This window comes from Anser brachyrhynchus (assembly GCF_964034855.1).
Source record: "Anser brachyrhynchus genome assembly, chromosome: 2".
In the NCBI taxonomy this organism is placed as follows: domain Eukaryota; kingdom Metazoa; phylum Chordata; class Aves; order Anseriformes; family Anatidae; genus Anser; species Anser brachyrhynchus.
Window position 1 is genome coordinate 98,011,196 of NC_137695.1, and position 23,057 is coordinate 98,034,252.

The 23,057-nt window shown below is 45.9% G+C and overlaps 1 protein-coding gene across 1 annotated transcript in view; it reads right to left on the reverse strand.

Annotated features, from left to right (window-relative positions):
* The window catches only part of PARD6G (par-6 family cell polarity regulator gamma), a 61,032-nt gene extending 41,946 nt beyond the window's left edge, over positions 1-19,086 (reverse strand). Inside the window, exons 1-2 of the mRNA XM_080579352.1 lie at positions 18,887-19,086; positions 8,764-8,986 (exon numbers count right to left, since the gene is read on the reverse strand). Coding sequence (XP_080435478.1) covers positions 8,764-8,986; positions 18,887-18,958 — 295 coding nt within the window. The 5' untranslated portion in view covers positions 18,959-19,086. The remainder of the gene's footprint in view (positions 1-8,763; positions 8,987-18,886) is intronic.
* Between the last annotated feature and the right edge of the window lie 3,971 nt (positions 19,087-23,057).

Genomic DNA, 23,057 nt, shown 5'->3' on the forward strand with positions numbered 1-23,057 from the left:
CTGCATCTGCTGGATACACACTAAACGTACCAGATTGCCTGGCAGAATGAAAACAAAGCAGTAAGGCATTACCCAGGCTAACAAAGCGAACAGACCGGTCGTCATCAGTGTTCAACCAGATGTCAGAAGTGACAGACCTCCTCTTATCACACCTCCCTGGTACCTGTGGAGGACTAAAACAGGTTTAAGCCTTCTCAAATCCTCAGCTGGTACCTCCACTTCAACAGAAACAGCTGTGGTCACCTGCAGTGGAGGAGGCGGCGGAAACTCAGTCTCAGAGCCCACTGCTGCTGGAGGCTAGGAGAGACTTTTCATGACTTCTTTGTGCTGGGACACTGCCTTCCACCGACCGCTGAATCCCAACTCTCCAACTTCCACAGTGACCAGGCACTACAGTATTTCTTCTTCGTTAGTGAAATAAACATAGAGAAGTGTTCTCCTTCAAAGTTTCACGCTGCTTATTTTTAAATCCCCAACTTCTCTATTATTTCTAATCCAAACAGACAATAAATTCATTTAAGATCCTGACTGCAGGCAGTTTTTCCTCACTAATTCTGATTTCCTTACCTGCTCTGTCACTGCCACTCCACTGCTATTAACACTCTCCCAGCTTTCTTCTAACGCTTGGAATACCAGGCACGAGCACCTGTGTGTTTTTGCCCAACAAACACACTGGCCTTGCAGAACAATTCAAAACTAAGACAAGGAGCAGAAAGCAGAGAGCTGAAAGAAAGAAAAAAAAAACAGTAAGGGGGAGAAACCAGAGAGACAGAAGAAATACTGGAAAATGAAGGAGGGAGAAAGGAGGAGGAGACGAGTGGTGTGGAAGTTGTTCATATGAAGTTTTTAGAGGTTACTTAGTGTCAGTATATAGCAGGGGACTGAAGAGCAAGAACAACAGTGAAGTTTTCTAGGTTAATAGTTTCCTCAATATTCCCACAGGATTCTTTGCTACTCTAAACATAGCACAGAGGAAAAAATAAGATTCAAACAGATCTTCATTAGGGACAGGCTCAAGAAAGAGGTCTTTCAACCGTCCCCACACCGCCTTCCCTCTTGGAACTGAATATCCTGAGTTCTTGTGCAGTATTATTAAAGCCGACAGTCACGTTTGGGAAGTGCACCCCTAACAACACAGGCAGCGAGAAGACGAAAGAGGAGCTTTCACTTTTAAAAAGCATACATTTTTAAGGTTTTTAGAGTTATATTTTCAGTTAGTAGGCATTGAAAAAACTAACTTAACTACGAACAGCTAGCAGAAGCATCCAACATTGCACACTTGCTTTCCGTGCAAGAGTACACCCATTAAGTTGTCAGAAGCCCTTTAGAGTACTTAAGAAATTCAACAGAAAGCCTATTCCCAAAGGCCTGAATCTTGAGTTAACATATGCCTTTGTATTGTGCTATCTATCCTCCTTCGCCACATGAAAGTGACTTTGAGCGTGCGAGGTCTCTCCAGGTGAAATCCACAACATGTGTCAAGAGGAGATTGTCAAGTGCCTTTCATTATTATCTGCACGCTGTACTTGTTTCCATCATTTAAGAACGGAAATGACAGCTAGGCAGCACAGGAAAAAACCTGAGCCATGTGCAGGAAACAGAATCTTGTATTTTGACTGCTAAGGTAGGGAAATATAAATAGTGGAAAATTCCCTCGCAGAGACCTTAGCGGGAGAGGATCGTTTGTCAAACCTTCCTCTCCGCTGTTTTTGTATGGTCAAGCCACCTGTTAGAGCAGCTTCACTATCTTAAATTAAAAGGGCCAGACCAAAGAAGAAAATAAGATTATAACAGTACAAACAAGATAAAAATTTTATTGGAGACTGTCTTTATGTAGACATAATTGGGAATAACTGGGGGAGTCCTTCTGACTTGTTTTTCTAAGCACCGTCACAGCAGCAATCTACAACTGTAAGACAACACACGGGAGTGAGGAATGAAAGAAAAGAATGGTTATTTACTTGTTCTCACGTGGCTCACCAGTGAAAGCCAAGCGTGGAGTTGAGTAGAGTCTCTTATTAAAAGCTGCATGAGCTTCCCCCGTAAATTAGTTCCTTTAGTCTAAATTCAGCTGAGCTTGTGGTGCCAGTGCCAGCTAAATGCAATTTAAATGCAATCAGCTGTAGCAGTTATAGTATAATTTTTATTTATTAATGTTTTCATTATTAAGTTACTAAACTTTGCAACTAAATGCAAGCCCCATGTAGCTTTAATACAGAAGTACCACAAGTTTTTTCTGCCAGTTAGAGCACAGCAGCATTTTCGCAAGGCTTTTGCTCCATCCCTAGCGTATGGTGCAGCTACTAACATTTATACAGTGCCCAGTGAAAACTACTGTAAAACAACAGTTTCAGATTTACTCTAGAAACCCAATTTGCAGGCAACACTATTTCCACGTGCTCTCCTCGCCTATCACCTATAATTCTTGCCTACCAACTCTTCTGGCTGCAATTAAAATAACTGCAGATGAAAACCAAATATCCGCATGCTCTAAAAAATGAGTTTTCAAGAAGGAGAGAAGCAGCCTTGTGCTGGCTCTGCTCAGCGACCAGGTATTACTACCCCTGCCAAAGACAAAATCCAAGGCTGTTTTGTGTTTATGTCTGACAAGCCAGATAAAACGTAATGTTTTCAAAGATGCTTAATAAAGTAGTTGAAAGATTACCCAGTCTCATCATTTGCACATGAAAGGTGGGGCAATGGAGCTACAGTAATTTGTTGCCAGACTTCAGTGAAACAAACAGCTGCATTTTACTTATCTTCAGATATCAAAGGACTCGAGTGGGACAAAGATTACTTGGCTTAACAAGCATTCAAAGACCCCTCCAGCTCAAACACAGAGATGTTTCTGAGAAAAATCATGAAAGGATTTAAGCCTAGCAGCAATTCCTATTATATTAGCATGAAATCTACCACCATTCCCTAATCTCGTCAAAGCTAAGGCAAGATGCCTTTTCCTCCTTCTTCAATGCAGGAGCCTTGCCTGTTTCCAAAGTCTGCAAGCAAACTGCTTCCTCCCAGGAAGCTGAGGCTTCATGGCAACATCAATCAGTTGTCCTGCCCATCCCGTGCTGATGCCTCACAAGAACAACTGGTTTTCTGCCAAAGAGCTCTCTCAGAGAGCTCAGACACAGGATCACACCCATGCCAGGGCAGAGGAGACATGGTGGTAGCCCTAGGACAGTCTGGAGAGCAGCTGAGCTGCATCTTCTACTGCATCAATGAACTACACCAAGTGCCAGAGCAGTGGCTTCTCCTCCCTCCTCCTCTACAAGAATATGTAAGTCTCAAGTCACCTTCTCTGCACCCTTAGCTTTAATTTTATTCCCTCGGATTTGTAAAAGAACATTTTGAAAATCTGCACAGCCCAACCAGGAGCAAGAACAGAAGCAGTTCAGGATTCCCCTCAACATGTGCTGCTACCTGCTTTATTATTTAATATATCAGGTGCCTCTGAGAGCAGTAAAATCACCCTGCTCTTGTTCAGAAGGACAGCCTTTTGAGGTGATAAAGTTAACGCCTGTGCTGTAAAATAAACAGGAAGGTTACTGAAGAACCAAAAAGATGTGAAAGACTTCAACTTTTCCTCTGGAAGTCTAAGCCGAGAGTTAAGGGTTTTAGATAGCTGAAAATAGGTTTAATTTTAGTTGCTGCCTCAAAGCCAGTTCTCATGTTTAACACATGTGGTTAGACAGCCAACCACCATTCCTGAGGATTATCTGCTCAGAGTATGAAAGACAATAAAACAACCCACCACCAGTTTTTCAGTCAGACCCGGGCACGATTCCCATTAGCACATTTTTGTTTTAAAACTCACTGTGATTGCTATGATTTTATAAAACGAGAAAGCTAAGCACAGATGTTGGTACCTCAAGCAGAACAGAACTTTGCCAGGTAAAAAAAACTGCAGAGCTATTTATCTGCTTCTGCACATAAAGAAGAAACTTTGTTGCATGGTACAGCAGTTTAAACACCTTATAGTCACTGCACGCTGCTGAGGAAAATTAGCTTCTTCCAAACTCATTAAAACAAGCCATATTCAAGGCCAGATCCAAAAGCCAGCCTGGTAAACGCACATTTCTCCCTGTTGATTTTGGACTGAGCTTTAAGTGAGAACTGATGGTAGACAGCAGCGCTAACCACTCAAGGAGAAAAGCAAGGTCTGGTGTTCAATATGCTGGTTTACTGTTACAGTAATAGGCTATTAAAATATAACTACAGAAGAACAGACACCAAATAGCGAGTCTCTGAAGATGGTACTTAATGGCTTTTTACACACTATCAGTTTTCCAGACTGCAAAATACAAGACAATAAAGGTACTACAAGACATCAGCCTTCTCTAGCTTCAGGCCACCTCAATTAACAGCTGTAGTTCATTTGTGGCATTAACTAAATTATTATGTTAGGCCTTGTTCTGGTTAGCTTTATAGAGTGTTTTAGGTTTAGTTGCTCTGTCAGAATGCTCTTCAGCTTCTTAAGGCTTTTTTTTTTCTTTTATGCTCCTGTAGGAAGCCTGATACTCGAAAACATGCAGAAATACAGATCCAGCATCTGACACTCCAGCACTTCACCCGTCCCCTACCTGTAGGATACTTATGTAACCATTCAAACCTTTAGGAAGCTTTAAAATTCATTGTATTAATGGAAAGAGTGTGAATTTGATCTAGATTCTGTTTTCGGCTCCCCAACATCCGTAGTTTACTGTTGTGTTTATGGAAGTTGCTTAAGAACTATAGTAATACACCTGCTGATTCAGACTATCAGCAGCTGTACTCACGCCACAAGCACAATCTCAGTCCCTACACACAATACCTCCCAGAGTTCCTAACCTTACTAGGTTAAACACACCATGGCAGATAATTTGAGCAAAAGAGGGGAAACCTTGGAATCTGTTGTCTCGTAGACCTTCACTTAAATCCTGATGCCCTGCTTGCAAAGTCTGAGGAGTCGCTTCGGGCAGGTTTATGGCGAGGGAGTCAGTATACTTCTGCTGTTGGTCACTCCATTCTGTTTCAGAGCCTCCAAAGCAGCCTGGTTTGAATACACTCTGCCTCTAGGAGACAGGCATTAAAACAAGATTCGATAGTAATGTCATTCCATTTAACCATACAAGGAAAAATGCAACGCAGTCACAGTATGTAATACTGACCCATTTGGGTTTTTTAGTTCTTTGTTTCTACTTGAATTCACAGCTTACACTTTTTTTTTTTTAATTTCTGCTGTATTCACAATACTGCGTCTCTCAAGAGCTACAGTTTAAAACAGACAAAGAACAAATGAAGTCTTGAAAAATGATGAAGAACTGCATCAACAGATAAGCCTTTCCTTCATGCAGGTCTTGGCTAGAGTACAAGAGTTCAGTTATTGTGGAGTAAGTCAAACACATCCATAATTCCTTGCATTGTTCTAAGGTCGTTGGTACATCCGTCCTTTCCCCACCAGCAGGCATCTTCCATGCCGGGTTCTGGATATGTTTGACATCAGTCACAGCCAAGTGAGTAAATTCTTGGGCTGGAAGCATCAGCTGATATAAATCGCTATTGTGCTAATGAAGTCAAGAGCCACATCAGTTTACAACAGCTGAGGACACAGCCCATACTGTAGCCTGGGAAAGCAAGTCAAAAGAAAACTGGCTTGTTTTTCTTTTTATAGCCTGGTTGTCTAATTAGGATTTTTATCTGCATTGTAATTTGGTGTTGGAGGGGAGGGGGAAGGAAGAGCAACACATATTTTCAGCAGATGGATCACTACGAGCTATAAAAACTTGACACAGCTGAGTGTACTCAAATGTAACCGTCAGATGTCCTAGAGACCTCAAGACCCCAAAAAGCATCTGCAGTAATTGTCACAGGCACACCGGGAACAGCAATCCAGTTCTTAATAAAAAGGCTGGCTTATAAGCACTGACATTTCCCTGCCTGAAGAGAGAACAGCTACTGTGATCCTGAAAATGTTGGGGCTCAGGTGTGGGGAAAAAAAAACGAGGACATAGACTAAAACAGCTATCCCATACCTGGACACCAGCCTGGCACGCACATAGCTAGCCTCAGGACAAATGAGGGAAGTGCTTTTGAATTTAAGTGCAAGACTAAGCTCAGATTTAAAAGAAAAAAAAAAAGGCAAACAAAAATCAAACTAGCAAATTGTTGCTTGATTATTGTCACCAGTTTTGTCCCTCTGGTAACAAACAGTTAAGCTGGTTTATCATCGTTATATAACCCACTTCACAAGAGAAAGGATAACCCAGCTATAAACTGTGAAAACAGACAAAATGACTAATCACGCAGTTGATAAACAGTCCACTCGGCTAGAAAAAGACCTGAACTTCAACTACTCAGTTGTTCCACGTCTACGTACTTCTGCCCAGTTTCCTCCCTACTCAACAGCACTGCAGGAACAACCTCTGGCAGTCACCTCCCAGGACTTCTCCTGCCGAAGAACAGCGATCCACGACCCAACAAGCTGTACAGCCCATGCTCTGCAGTCTCCATTAAAGTCAGGGGACTGGTCTCATATTTTACTGGCATCCCTGTCAACTTAATTTCCCGCCTCCGCAGCCCGCGTTTAGGGTGTGAGCCGAAGCACAGCGGACACACCACATTCCCCAGGGTGGCACAATGGTTTCCTGCTTGCTGGGAAAGGGGCTGGTCACCTTGTTCTCCAGCAGAAGGACCAGCGTTGCTCCAGCACCTCAGTCTGAAGAAAGGGAAAACTGCATGTGTGCGCATGGGAGGGTTATGATGGAGCAAAGGAGGAAGAGACAAACAAGATTTCAGGAACTCCTGCTATTTTGGAAGGGAATGATTTCTCAAAGTCTGTTCTCATAAAAGAAAATGTATGAGGTGGTTTGGAAGCATCCACAAGCACGAGTCTCAAGCATTAGCCACAAGAGTCCCATGTTAAAGGTGCCATTAGTCAAAGGGACAGGCCAGAATTCACTGTTCCCTTCAGCTTTAGAGGCAGCACAAGAGAACACGTGTTGGGAAAGCTTTCAGGCATTGCCACGTGTGGGGAGGCATGGACTGGTCTTCCCTTGTATGCGAGCTTCCTTTTGTGTGACCATGATTCCTTCCACTGAACAGCAAGTAAAAGAAAAGATTTTTAAGGAATGAAACACTGCACTTTTCCATTAAGGTTACAAGCTAGAAACCTCCCTGACTAGCATACAATTTCCTGCTGAAGAAGAGGAGGGAGCATCTTTCCCACATGTAGCCAACAGTATTCTCTTATTTGTGTGACCAGCAGTTCGGTGGCAAATCCTCTCCCAGTGCCACTAGGGATATTCAAGGCTTCTAGCGGTCTGCTCGGAGCACGGACTGCTGCGTTTGGAACAGGACTGATCCAGAGACACATGAATAAACTTGAACTGATGCAGGCATGACAGTCATGCAAGCAATTTCTCATGACCTGACCCACCATGAACACTCACAAGCCCTAACAGGCGTTGCAGGAAGGAGATGTAATAGGACTTGTCATCCAACCCGGCGTTTCCTGCACCAGAAAGGAGAGCTAACAACCCAAGTCCTCTTTCACAGACGTTCCCACTCCTCTGACACACACACAAACAAAAGAAACTGGTCTGGATCCACTTCTCCACTGCCCCCTCAAGCATTTATTTTCATCCAAAAGAAGGAGGCAAACAACATGTTCTGGATGGGGAGGGCCACACAGCTCTGTCTGTATCTGATGACACAGAATCAAACCACACGCTATACAAGCTCATATCAGGGAGCAGGCTGGAGCCTCTTGCTAAATCCTCATCAATACAAAAACCCACAGAGCAAAGAGCCCAGCCCCAAAAAGCTACATGACTGTTCAAAGCCATAGATCAAGTCTCATTTCTGACTCTGCTACTGACCAGATTTTAATTCCAAACCCTGTGCTATAAATCACTACATGACTGAAAACACTGCGGAGGCAGTGTTAACACAGTGCTGGGTTCCTCTGGGATTTAAGGAGTTTTGCAGGAAGACAACTCATTATAAAAAGCAACCCTCGTCTGAAGCAACTGTCAGACAGAGCCTTTAGGGGGAAGGTAGGGTATACTTCCAGATATCTGCAATAAAAGCTTGACAAGAACAACACAGCCACTTAAATCTGAAGTCACCTTGACATTCAGGCAATTCTGCCCAACACTTGGTTGATGATTTCAAAAAGGGAAGAATCAGCACTTCTTTATTTAAGGACAGAGGAGAAATCATCATCTGTTTGCCTGCCAGGTCAGAGTCAAACAAGAACCCATTTGTGACATAATTATTATTATTTTTAAATAACTACATATCTGTGTGCATTGGTATACTATACAGCCATGAATCATTTAGATATGACACTGATTATAATGGATAGATCGATAGATAGTATTTCTAAATATGAACTAGTAGTACAACACTAGGATCCCCTCCCTCCTCACAGCTCCCTCCAACAGGCAGAGCAGTGCGGCTGGCATGCTCGGGTGATGACAGAGCACAGGCAGCACAAGGCACATTCCCCTAGGAAAAGAAGGGTCTCACGGTGACAAGCAGCATGCTATCCCTCAAATGCCTTACGGGCAGCAATGCCGGACCTCTACTGGCCCTGAAGTCACGTCATTTCTGCATGTTGTACTGAGGTGTGTGAAAGAACAGCCTGTGACCCTGAGAAGAAGAGTGGAAGGGGTCCCACATTCCTCTTGCGTCGTCTCAGCCTTTATACAAGGGCCACAGATCCGCTCTTCACCTTGTCCCACCAACGGTCAAGGCGCTGAAATGAAAACTGCGTCTTACCTTGCCTTTGTATAAAAACCCTGAGCAGCGGATGAGCACTCGAAACGGCCTTGAAGAAGTTGTCATCGTTGTTAATAGGGAGGAGGTCTCCATGCACATCAGCATATCCGATCATCACTTCCAGGTTGGCTATGTGATGAATGTGAAGAATTAGTTTATAGAAGTCTTCAAACTTTCCCGGCTTGTAGCGGTCCAGGGAGAACCTTCTGAACTCTGCCCCAAACTGTAAGAGAAAACAACAAAGTGTCTGCTTTCACACATCTTCACAGCCCAACGCTCTAGTTTGACATTTGGTCGTGGTATACATCTCTTTCTACGAGAAATACAGCCATATATGAGTGCCTTCAAGTCTACAAAAACCCTTTTAAGTCCTCTCATTAGAATAAAACTGTGGCTACCAAGACACCACCCTGCTTGACAATAGGTATGCTCACATGTGCCACCTTAATATTTAAAGAATATGCTTCCTTTCAAGTTTCCATCCCAGAGGATTTGCAGGATTTAGCTTTGAAGCTCCATCATTCACTACCATCATCTTGGGCATCCGCAGAACTATTCTTTGAAGCAGAAGTGTTCACCCTACTGCTTTCAAAAGAAATTACTCAGCTATTCAAACAACCTTAATAAAAATTCTTTACACGTTTTCTATCAATACCACTGGGATCCCAACCACAAGACCTTTAAAGAAGTGTGGTATGCGAGTGCACAGACTGCTATTAGCAAATTACACTCCCTCTACATGCCCCCAGAATTTCCTGGTATCCATGCAGGATGAGGGAAGTTCTTATTTTAAACGAGTTTTTACAGGTTTAAATCTTCTGTCACTGCACCAGTTTTTATTCCTGAAGCTTCGTAAGTGACTGTTAAAAAAAGGAGGGGGGTGGCATAAGATAATTGAAAATGTTTTATTTAAAATAACTTAATGTATTTAAGTAAGGACATGATTGCGGAAAAGACTTCAGTTAGCCTTATTGCTGATATCAGAAACCAAGTATGCTATTAAGAGCAGGAGGAAACAATTAGATTCTCCAATCATTTTTTTTAGGCATCTAAAAGTAATCAGACAGTTAAACTGTGTAGTTTAAATCATCCTTCTGGTACACTTCTTTCCATAGCTTATATTGTTTAGTGCTAGTAATCTACTGTTCACCAGCTGAAGCTCTACATCATGCTAACTCATTCCCGAAAGCAAGGAACCATATCCTTAAATCCACAAACAAGGCAGGCTGCGACTAGGACCTCATGGAAGTTCTCATTTGCGAAGTCAGTCAATACCAGGGCAAGAAACCACAGAGAAAACAAACAAAAACAATTAAAGAAAACTGAGACTTTTCTGTAGATAAGTTTTTCCTCAAAATGGAGAGTAACTCACTTAGAGATTCACAGTTGTTAAATCAACTTACATATGCAAGCCACTCTTCTGCTGAGACCAACAAAAGTCTGAATCATCGCCATAATCATCTTCGAGCAAAGAAAAAAAATAAAGCAAAGCCCTACTGGCTTTGGGTGCAAGCATGTTCTCAGATTACTTCCGCAGTTACGAAAATCCCACTCTTCAGCATCAAAGCCTAGTTGTGCTCGTCTGAAAGCTTGTTTAGTCAAATTGTGCCGCTTGTTTGTAATATTAACTGCTGGTTCCAGTTTGGATTTCAATTCAGAATGCCCATCCAAACGCACAAAAGCCGAGCAACCCACAGCTGGTTCCAATGGAGGAAAAACAGTCCCTCTTTGTCCTCCACCCCCTGCTCCTCTCCAAAAAAAATCTGAGCGACAACTTTTTAAACCAAAAGAAAGCTGACGTATTGCTGTTTGAAAAGTATCTTAAAGCTTGCTTTCTCGTGGATTCAGAAGAGAAGAAGCCATCTGCCCATGACAAGCGTAGCGCCTACACGGCAAACCCAAGAGGCAGGAACATGATCTCTGGAGGCTTTGCCGAGGCTGCACCTCCCGTTCGGCACGCCTCAGCGGGAACGTGGGGTTCCTTTAGCCACCGCAGCATCGTGCCAGGCTATGTGCTTGGCTGCTGGCCCCGGTAAATGCTCGTTTGTAGAGGCTCACTCAGAACCGTTAGCGGGCACGGTGCTCACAAGGAAGCAGGTGCTGTGGAGACTCACCCCAGCCAGTACGACAGCGAGCCTATGATGCCACCCAGGCCCATCGGGCCTGCTGACACCGGTGTCGAGGCCAGGCCTGCCAGCATAAGCCCTGCAGGCACGGCCTCAGGCATGCTTGAGACGATGGTATCAGAGGAAGGCGACGCGTGGGTAACAGTCCACCGGTGGGGCTCCATCTGCAGGCTTGGGGCACCGAGGTCTGATGTGAACGCTGTGTAGTCAGACCCACTCGTTCAGCCTCGGGAAGGCCCACTGACCGCCTTCCATCACGTAGGAACGGGACAGCGATAAACAAGCGCATTTCTTTCACGTGTGCCTTCGCAGGATGCAAGGGAGCAGGGCAGCGATCCCGCAGGGGAAGGGAAGGAAAACACAGAGCCCCTTCAAAAGGGATTTAAGCAGATAGCTCAGATGATGCCGTGTTGTTTAAAGGCCAGTACTGCTGTAGCCGTGGTTTAGCTGATGAGTTTACCCTGGGCATATACACAGGCAGCAACCATTGTCAGGGGGGCTTTTCAGAACAGGAAAAAAATGCTTCAGCGGTGACCGTTCATTCATCATCCCTAATGAGGCTGATAGAGAGTATCGCAGTAATAATAGGTTTTGCAGTGCCACACGGCTCGGGGACCGGGGGCTCCGCATTGTATTCAGCCAGGATTTCTAGATAACACCCACCACGTATCTTCCAGAAACTACAAATTCTGAGGGCTTTGCAAAGACAGCCAAGATGACTGTCTGCTTTCCTAAGCTACAAAGTTCATCCTTAGCGTATCACTCCAAAGAAAGAGACACAAGGACTGGCGTCTGCCAGCAGTCTCTGCCAGAACAATACTGTATGACACTGTTTGACCAACTAACAGCTTTAACAAGCAGATTAGTTCTCCATCATGAAGTAAATCATTTTGACCTATTTATCTAACGCGAATACGGCACCCACTTATTGCAGGAGTCAGAGGACAGGAGGCTCCGAGGAAACTTAAGTGAATTTAGTCTGACAGAGCTAATTATGACTGAAAGGAAAAGAAATTCAGAAAGAAATGTAAATTTTGCTTCGCAAAGAACACACTCTGTTCCAAGTTCCTCCGAAGTATCTGCCAGCCACTACACTCGCTGTCTGCAACTAAATGACCGAAAGCATCCAAACAAAATGCTATACAGCAAGCAGGAGCCCCGAGCAAAAACAGATGCCAAGAAAATAATTACGAGAGAAGGCAACGTGTTCTGATAAGTTGCTCTAAAGAAGAAGAAAGTCACTGCTAGCTGGGCAAAGCTTACACAGGCTGACCAACAGCATCCAACTTTTCTTTTTTTTTTTTAAATTGGGGTGCAGCAGCGAGGGCAGAAGAGAGGATGGGGTAGAGGAGGGAGCAGGATTTTGAGGTTTGTTTGGAGGGTTGCTGTTCTGTAGGAATGAAATGGAAGAGTTCTCTGCAAGCAAAACAGACCTTTTATTCTTTTTTAAAAAAGGTAAGTTTCAAAAACGTTACAGGGTGAAAAATAGAAGTGCTGTGTTTATGAGGTGCCATCCCTCTAGCTCATTGCTAGCTTCAAGTTTAGGCTATTGTAATAAGAAAACATCAAAGAGCAACATTTAGCAATAAACATGAATTACATTAGCCACCTACTTCTCCCATGGAGTATCGGGGACAGAAAGAAAAACAAACACTCTCAGCCTTGCAGACTGTAATTTCTGCTTACCTGCGAGCTTTTCAGAACGAGGAAGACCCGATCAGGGCTGCTTTATTGGTGAGAAGGAGCAGAGGCGAAGAAATAGGAGCAAAGACAAAAGGTAAATGGTTTTGTACGGGGTGTTTTCAGGTGGGACTTGAGCTCTGCTGCAACATCTCTGTCTGAACCTTTCTGTTCCCTTTCTCCCCTCTCCACGTCTTCCCCAGCTCACCCAGCTCTCCTTCGTGCTGCTCCCAGTCCCACAGCGGCTGTCTCTAGTGGCAAGTCCTCACAGGAACCCCATCACAGACACTTTCCGCCACCATCTCCCTCAATATTCTTGCCCCAATTGGCATCGTTTCAACCCCTGCCCTTCTCCGCCTCGTAGTCTCCCCTTCCGCTGCCCCACAAAACACAGCCGTGCCCCAGTACCTTCAGTTCTCATTCTGCCCCCCATCACCGATGGTTCCCCTTCATTGTCACAGTACCCCAACACGATTCGGGCCTCTCTGCCTTTCATTTGCACGACCGTCTTTGCAACCCCTTCAACCTTCCCCAGGGGCCTGCAAGGCCTGGGCAAAAACTTCTGTCCACGCTGCTCTCGGATCAGCTTCTCCTCATGAGATGTGCCTCCCCCCTCCCTTGCCGTCCCTTACGGATCTCTTCACAGAAACTCAACTATCCAAGGGCAACCTGAACAGAACTAAGCTTACCCTTTTCCCTGCCTCACCTGTGTTCTTGACCCCTGGGCACGAGGACATTACACAGCTTCCCCTGGCACCTGTGACTCCAGCATCACCCTTCCGTACATCCACGGCACATCCCATTAGCATGAGGGGGAAAGGAACATTTGTCCCCTTGCCACCCAGCGGGACAAAGGAGCACGGATTCAGGAGGCCTGGTATTACACACTGCCAACAGTACAAACCCATGAGCCTAAAGGGCAGCCCTGCACTAGCACAGGTCTCTAGCCAGAGCAAACCATTTGCTGACCATTTCCTGAGATGCATCCACACGGTTACAAGACACGTGTAACGCTTTGCTGGCTGCAAACTCGACTTTACGACCCTTTTAGTTTCTGCCAGAGCTTTCACACGAGCCGGGGCCAACCAGAGCCGCAGAGAAGGGATCTGATGCGCAGGCACACCTGGCCAGACCTGACGGGGGACCGGGAGCCGCCTGCACGGGGAGGAAGGGAGAGGGATGGCCGCAGGCTGGGTGGCCCTGGGGCTGGCGCACCGCGCCCTGCCCCTGACATTCCTGCCTCAATTAGCTTCAGGAATTTCCAATGGGAGCGGGACTAACTGCGCGGGGAGATTTTGCCTGCCCTCAGAGGGAGGGAATGGCTCAGAAGGTAAGCTTCATGGTTAACTTCTGGCCTGCATTGTAAATGTAATTAGGGACAAGCAAGCCGTCCATGGAAGTGCTTCTTGGCTACTAAAAGCCCAGATTAAGCACCCACAAAGCCTCTTACAGAGGCATGATAAGGGACTACTGAGGACAGCACTATTAACTGCCCCCTGAAGAACTCCTTAGAGGTGGCTGGTCCTGCAGGCTGCCGGACTGCAAAGTCTCCACAGGTATTTTAACCTCCGAGAGGAGACATTCCTTTCTGACCCCAGCTGTAAACAGCTTTTCAGCTTCACAGGGCACCTCAGCAAATTAAAGGCCCCTCGCTCTGTGCCCTTTAGGGCTGTTTCAGTGTGCCCGGGCTAAAATTCAGAAGCCAACTCCAAAAGACAGACTTGTTGGATGAAGTTTTGAGCAGATTAGAAACTCACGAGCCACTAGGATAAGTGTGGCTACAAAAGCAAGGGCGAGAAGCTGGAGGTGGGATCCAGCAGAGGACGGTGTGACAAGGGCTAGCTTTCTGGCCAGTGCCAGCCACCTGCATAACACGGCTGGCACCACCCGAGCCTGATGTATAGCAGCCTACCACGCTGTGGTCACTTTCTCTCAAATGAATTCAATGACAGACCTCCGGTTACCTGCGTGACCACTTCAGAAAGTCACCCTGCCATGAAAAGCGAAGAGCTGCAATAACAGAGGAACCAGCAGCTCAGCAGATGCTAGTTAGTACGTCGGGATAATCACAGTACCTGCCATCAGCAGCTCAGCAAACAGGGAGGGAACGGAGCAAGCACAAGACTTCTGAAGAGGTTAATGTTTACAGCCCAAGATCTTCCTCTTGACATGTTTTGCAAAATCCAGACTGACTCAAGTTGATATTGCTGTGGCATGCTGTCTTCATTTGAGAGGGGAAGCACTGCGGTTTTCTCAGTCCGTGCCACATTTGGTTTGCATATAATCAACTGTTCTGAAGCTCAAAACCAGCTGGTCACAGGGCTTTTCACTGCAATTATTTTCATTGTGTTCTAGGTATGACAAGTATGATCCTAACTTGGAAGAAACTAAAGTACTGCTTCAAAACTTAAAGTAGACTACATCTTTTTAAACCTAGAGGATGTCAAAACAGAGCGATGCTTCTTCAGCAGTTTTGAAGAGTGCAACACATGGAAAACATTTCTTGAACTCCAGAAGGCCTGCATGACTTCCAGGGTTAGAGTGAAATCACACAAAGTACAAGAGGCTGGAAAAGACGATCTGTAGACTTCCCTCACTTGGTTAACACCAGACAGAAGAGAAGCAGACCTTTACAATCTCTTTATAGGGGACTGGTAAAGGCAAGTTTGCTCTTACCACTACCGATAAAAGTAAAACACCGCTTGGTGTTATAAATTTCAGATATGCAAGGTAAGAGCTGAAGTGTCACGTGTATGTGCAATATCGCTAAGGTTATCTGAACTGTATCAGCAACTTCTGGAGGGGAAAAAAAAGGCATTGCAGGTTAAAACAGCTATTTTTAACGTAACAGCCAGAGGTACACTTCTGATACGAAGCAAGATGACATGCACACCAGACAAGGCACCCACAAGGTGTTTGGCTGTTACTCCAACCCAGCACGTGGGAAGAGACTTGCTGAAGCATCACCTTACTCATGCACGTGTCCAAGACCCAAAGACACCATTTTATCTGAAGGCACTTCTAAAAGCACAGAGCACAGCTGACCCCAAGCATGCCCTCTGTCTTCGAGGACCATATCACTATCATGTCTATACTCTGGACCCATTCAGCTGAACACCACCATTTACTGGAACAGAGAAGAAACAGGATGGGAGGAGAGAGCAAAAGAAATATGGTTATAGTTAACTGGATATATTTATCTTAATGGGTTTGTTTATAGTAAAAAGATGTTAGTCACATTGTTAACTTGTAAATCAGTTGTTAATACAAGAAAATATGACACTATTAATATGGCGGAAATGTCACAATCTACCACCGAGAATCCAAAACAGAACTTGAGTCAGGTAGCTGTGCTTCTATAATCCTCAGCTATTACTGAAAGTTTTCATTCTTTAAACGGGTTTAGCTAAACAAGAGGGTTTATTTAAAGGACCGTTTTTGGAGGGAACCAAGAGTCCCTTTGAAAATCTGAAAACAAATTCATACTGGTATATACACCTTACAGGGAATAATGTAGTAGGAGAAGGAGAAAATAATAATTCTACACTGCTTTTAAGCCAGAAACATAACACTGTCAGCTTTAAAATGCAAAAACACTCTCGCACAACCAAGTCAGAGAGCTACCATTTAAAGGCCTGAGGGAATCTTACACCTCTACCATTCCAGAACATCCAGGTGACTGGAAAAGAAATGTACACTTCAGCTGATAGACACCCTCCCATTTGAAAAGCTATACGTGCAATTTAGAAAATCATCTCTCTATTTTTCACTTGATCGGAGGAGGGTGAGATAAAATTGACTGCATGGAACTAATTAAAGAGGAAGTCTCAGCATTAACGTATAGTATTTCCCATTTTATAAGTTTTTGTTCTTCTGGTAGGTTACTCATGGAAAGAGAGGCCTTCAACCTCTCTGCAAAGCTAGAGAGAGAAAAATGAAAATAGGGTTGCAATCTCATGCCAACTTGCAAGATTCTTAGTAAAACAAACAAAAATCCCCACACACTGCTTGCTCTGGAGATCTTGGTAAAGAGGAGAGAAAGAGTCATCTGGAAACTTTTTTCAGAGATCAGAGGTAATTTCTTCAAAGGGAACAGACACTCACTCCTCTTGTCACCAGGCTGAGGAAGGGAGCCACGGAGCACTAGACACATGAGAATACACAGTTGTTTTAAGCCAGCAAGATAATGTGTCTTCAGATCCTGCCTAAAAGGGCTGAAACATTTATTCTGAGCTATGCAGACAACACCTAGATAACAACCGAGCTTCTAATTTACTCTGTTGAGAAAGACTCAAGAAGAGAAAAGGGATAAGATATAATTACGATTCAATTATTATTTTCCTATGACATGTGCCAATTTCTAAGCAGGTTTCTCTTTCTCCTTCCGCTCTCCCATCCAGCAATAAGCTCTTAAGTGTTTTGATTATAAGGCCAGCTTTCAGGGGAGGAGACAGGCAGGGAGAAAGCACAGGGCCTGAAGGAAGATGACTTCTTAAAGCAGAAGACTATTGCAATTACTGCCATGTTTGAGAACAAATGCGCACGGAGGGCTCGTGCTCCAACTTCACCTTCAGTACCTACTGCAGCACAGTGACCAGGAGACTTGTGAAGCACCTTCCGTTTGCCCAGAGAAAAAAGTTGACCTGACATACACCAAGAAGCATTGCACAGAGCCACAAAACCAGTCGTTTGGCAAAGATGTGTAGCCAGGGAACACATCACTCTGAACTTCCCTGCTGGAAGAATCACAAGGCATCAAAATATCTATGGACACAGGCATCGGGAGCAGCCACATCCTTTGGGGCCCCATTTCCAGCTGGGGTGATGGGTCAGGCTTGGTCCAGGAGAGGTACAAGTCAGTTCGGACCAGCTGTAATCCCATCACCCACGAAGCTCACACGTTCACGCCGTGCAAGAAATGATAAATCTGATAAATCAAGAGTTGGCTGCCAGGATGCTCCTTCCCTTTTTATTCATTTACGTTTTAAAGTAATCCCCTGACACGCATCAGAAATCATGAGATTTAAGGATACTGGGGACTGCCAAAGAAGTGTCTCATCCGGGCTGGTACTGAGAACCTCACAATCTCTCTCCTTCCAGTAACTAAGGGCACTTTCAAGAACTTTCCTTTGGAGGAGAGAAATAAAATTCAGGTACAGCTAATCCTCAACTAGCCTGGAAAAAGTTCAGCCAGTTTTCACAGGCGCCACATCTGACTGGTGACCAACGCACTGCACTTGCTGGCGGGCTGCTCACCCTTACGGGGGGAACCACCCGGCTACCGTAAGATGGGGAAGCCCGTCAAAAACACATAAATACTTTAAAAAGTCACGTTTTCAGGCCATCACCCACCGGACTGCCCACTGATACCTTCTCACGGGGTTCCCTTATGTCTGACCCAAGCCTGTGCAGATGGGAAGGGGCTGCTCCAAAGCTGCACCCTCTCACCTTGAGGGGGTCCTCGGCCCTTCGGGGGCTCCCCAAGCCCCCAGACGCCAATCCCCCGGCCCCAGGGGCTGCCCAGCGTGGCTCTGGGGCCGGGCTTGGCCGCGGGTGGGTGCCCAGCCAGCCGCGAGCTCTGGGACTCAACTTTCTCGTTCTGGGGCAGGCCGGGACAGGCCTGGCGCTTACAAAACAGCGGCAGCCCAGGGCTGGGGAGGCTGGCTACCGAAAGCGGCACGACGGTTTGTAGGGTTTATTTCTGATTTTATTTTTGATTTTGTTTTGTTGTTTTTTTTTTTTTCCTCCTGTTTGTTTGTTTGTTTCCCCGGGTCCATCCGATCTGTAAAAGCGGTCGCCGTTTCCAGGGGCTTGCACCAAGACCACCGGTGCGAGGCGAGGTGGCTGTAGGGTCACCAGCCCCACCAGGGCACGACGCTCCTACAGGTACGGTGCCTTTGCGTGGCCCCTTGCCATCAGCCTTCCCCTGGACCCCCTTAAACCCCCTAAAACCAGCCCCCGCCGACCTCCCCGCACCTGGAGCCCACCCTCCATTTCGAAGCTCGCTCCCAGCTTGGGGCTGGAGACCGCAGTGCCACCCGTGGGGGCACCCCACAAGCTGGGGACGCCCCCTTCCCACCCAGCCGGCCACGTTTGGGGTTTTTTCCCCCCAGCCCGGGAGCACGGCGGCTGTAAAACAAGGCTGCCCACCACGGCGGTGCCGAGGTAGCACGGGGGGGGGGGCGCTTTCCCGACCGCCCGGGCACGCCGAGCGCCAGGGGTGCGGGCGGTGAAACAAAAGATCGAGCGGCGGCGCTTGTGGCGCCCGCCCGCCCCGCTCCCGTCCCCGCTGCCGCCGCCGCGGCGGCGGCGCTCACCTTGCTCTTCACTTCCACCGCGCTGCACTCCAGGTAGCGCAGAGTCTGGGACTTGTTGAAGCTCCGGTTCATCTTCCCGACGCCGCGGCCGCACCGCGATCGCCTCCCGGGGCCGCCGCCGCCGCCGCCGCCAGCCCCGAGCCCTCCCGCCCCGCGCGCGCGGCCGGCGGACAACGGCGGGGCGGGCGGCGGGGACGGGCAGGCCACGCCCCCGACGGCTAGGCCACGCCCCCCGAGCCGATAGGCCACGCCCCCTTGCTTCTTAGCCCCGCCCCCAAAGTATTGGCCCCGCCCCCCGTGTCGCCCCCTCCCGCCCCCCCCCCAGTGGCTGTGCCCCCGTCAGGGGCTGCGGCTCCCTCAAAATGGCAGCCGCGAGGGGGGACGGGCCCCGTCGCTGTGGGGTTGGACTTTGTAGTTTCAATAAATAAAATAAAGTTTCGACGATTTTTCAATAAATTTTGACGTCAGTTGAAGTAAATTTTGGTGCTTATGAAGTTTATTTGGATATTTTATGCTCCTTCCTGAGAGCGCAAAAGCTTCTTTACCATCCCTTCCAGATTAATAAACACCTTTGAAACTAATAATGCCTACCGAGCTGTCTGTGACCACAGGGGGAATCCCAAAAAGTGAACCAAAAAACAAATATTCGTGATGACATAAAAGCCACACTGGGTTCATAAAGAATAAAGACCCGTTTTCCAAAGCACGACACAGAGAACTGAGAGGACTTCCACTCGCCCTGCCCCGTCAATTCCCACCACATGAATACGCGGCCCTCTCCTCATCTGCCCTGTCTTTGAAGCTACTTCAACAAAATTCCCTCTCTTTTGCTTTTTCTCAGCTGATCGCTTTTTCCTCCTGAAAGAAAATGTGTCAACGAGCCCGAGTAACATTTTTATTTCAATTATTTTTTGTTCAGATCTCCGTGACTTCAAACGTAAAATGAACAGACTTTTGAAATACAAGTGTCTTAGTCAAATGAAATCCAATTTGAGTTAAATACCCATTAGTATGTAAAATTAAGATGAGCAGTTTTTCCCCAGTCTGGTCCAGATAATGACTGGTCTCTGGATAGCTCACTGGTGAGGCTAAAGTAGGTGGGTAGAAGGCCAGAGTATGAAAACCTGACTGTATGCTTTAATTAGTAGAAAAACACATTAATGTTATAAGTTAACAGAATATATTAGGTTTGATCCAAGCTTCAGTTCAGTCTATTTCTTAAAATTTGCTGAGACACGCAGTTTTTTTTACTTTTCCAAATTACTTTCAGGCTTAAACCCTTACCTCCCGAGCAGAGCTCAGGCCCGACGAGGACAGCTTCAGAAACGAGCGGTGACTTCGTCTCCACCGACGAGCAGGAACCCAAAAACGTGTGTGCTCCGGGGCTGCCCGGCCCCACATCACGGTGGGAGCTGCTGCTCCTACCAGCTGTTTTCCTCCTCGAACTCCTGCCACGTTTCAGCCACCGAGATGGTTTTAATTTAACTGCTGTTACTCAGGCACCTTTTTTTTTTTTTTTTTTGTCGTCACCAGCCAAAGGCATCACGTTCCCTTAACTATTTCTTTAAATCTTCATCTGTTTTGGTAACCAGTAATTTGTTTGCCCTGTTTCTGACCTAAAGGGATTAAATTGTGTTTTTCAGTGTGCAAGGGACTTCACTGACTCGCTGCATGCCTTGTCAGTGCTAACAACAGTCATCTACGTGCTCTGAGAGGTAGAAAATACCCCAGGCTCACATCTGAGGATTCATCTCCCCCCTCTCCCCGCACTGTATTTGCAGGAGTTATGAACAGCAAGTCCTGAGGGCTTGGGGGAACTGCTGCAGTGCCAGACTGGTTCTGGTTTCTCTAAATGCAAAGCAAACCCCAGCACAGCACCAAGTGGAGAAGAGTGGGGATGAAAACTGTTGCTTTTTGTGCATGGAGCGGCATTCCTGCCACAGCCCGGATAGCTTTTACTTTATCGGCTGCAGAGGACGATGGCGGGGGACATCATGGCACAGGAGGCTGCCCATGGGGCAGCGATGGCCACACCAGGATGGGAGACCACTGCTCTTCCACCGTCCCTGCCCTCTTGGTGGAACGTCTTCTTTTTCTTCCCTTTTAAGAACTTTTGCCTTCAGGCCTTCCAGAACCATGTGTTCATTTAATAGGAAAAAGAGCAAAGAGAGGTGGCTGTTTGCTCTCAGGGGTGGGGAAAACCCACACTTCTTCTCTACCAGGACGGTGAAGCATCAAGGAAACCTCTTACATGACTTTGCTATAAAATAAGCCGAGGAAACCTTTTGCATGAGGTTTGAGTGCTATTACATACTCCAAGATGAGAGGTCAGAGCTGTAGCTGAGGAGACTTCACCTGCTGAGCTGCACTGCAGCACCCACCGGGGAGGGTGGAGATGGATGTTTGCCTTTACAGCTCCCAGCATTTCTCCGGGACGCTGCTCTGCGCTATCAACATCTTTTCATTTCTTCTCCTGAACACTAATCCCCAATTGTTTGTAATCTCCCAAATTAATAATTGATTTAAAGACACTACTTATCACAGGCCTGGTGTGCAGGAGTGTCTGCCTGATTCTCTTCCCCCAAGATAATGCTATGCTTCACTTTGTCCCTTCTTATAGTTGGTCCTACCTCTCCAGTAAATTGAAGCATAATTATAAGTTGGCACAGGATACATCTTCTAATTAGTCCTGTACTATCAAATAATTTATGTAGATGACATCATCTTTATCTTCCCAAGCACCTTTCCTCTGTGAAAGCTGCGATTTAAGTTAGAATAGGCTGTAAAAACACAATGATACTGGAGTAACTTTTCTGCTGTATTTTCCTAAAGGACATAAGCTGACCAGATCTTCATAAATTAAATAAATCGAAGGAAAAGCAGCACTGTTAATTTTAAAATTTAATGCCAGTATGAGAAAACGGCTAAGGATGCAATTCCTTCTGCTTATGGTCCAAGTGCTTATCTAACATGCTTGGTGAACAGAGAAACCAGCCCTGTGGCATCCTTCTGCAATTCTTCTCAGTCACAAACTGTGTTTATTCTATTTTGGGTAACCGTTTAACTCATAGGAATGCTGTCTGGCATATTTTTTAGTCCTGGAAGCTGAAGCTGGGTTTTGGTAACAAGGTAGGAGAGTACAACCTTAGCTCAGTCTCAGTTCCTCATAAAAACACAGAGGTTTTCAACCCGGCACAGGATGCAGTTAGCTGGAAGGAACAACCAAAACCTTAATGAGAGTATAATTTCTGAAAACTTCCATTTGGAAAGTGACTTAAAGGTAAAGAAACAAATAAATAAACTAACCCTATATTCCTGAATTTTGTCTTTAAGAAATGTATAAGGTATCATGTCTAGCTATTAGGTCAAGCCTTCTCAGAAGAGGTATCACCCGACAGTAAGGAAAAATAACAAGGAACTGTTGTAGCTATGGGAGTCCTACAGCATACAAATTTTGACTTTCACTTACTGATTTGAATCCCTAAAATATGTAACTGCAGCTGAAAACTTCTTACCAAAAAATATTGCCAGATGACTTTTTAAGTCTGTTCTTTGCAAGATTTCTTTGGCAGAGCTGCCAGAGCAGTTACCATGTTAAGATAAGGGCAGACACTGAAAGATTAGGTTCCTGATTATTAAAAATGATTAAAAAAAAAAACAATTAGAGGGAGAGGTCACACGTATTCACACATCAAAATCCATCCAATGTTTGCCAGACCACTGCACATAGCTGTACCAGGCAGGAACCACCTGATCTTGTCAGAACTAGTGAAGCAGATCCTGCATGGAAAGGCATCATGAAGCTCTTAATCGTCTGGGACTGGACATAATCTCTTCCTCACCCACCTGATTTGCAGAGAGATTTGCCAAGAAGCGGCTTACTACATTAGAGATTTCTTCCAGCCTGCATTCATGCCCTGTAAACGCTGAAGTTTTGAAATGTTTGTGCACAATCGATCCTTTCCAGAGCTTTCAGCAACAGCACACAGTCCCATGTGAGGAGTCCTTCAAAGCAGCTGCTTAGAAATGCATGAAGCATGAGGCACATTTTATCCTTCTTCCCACAGGCTGAGGGCCAGATGTTCAGTGGGTGCAAAGCAGCAGAGCCTCGCTGCGACTTTTTTGGGGCTGGGACGAATTATACCAGCCAAGAATCTGTCTGTAAGCCTTT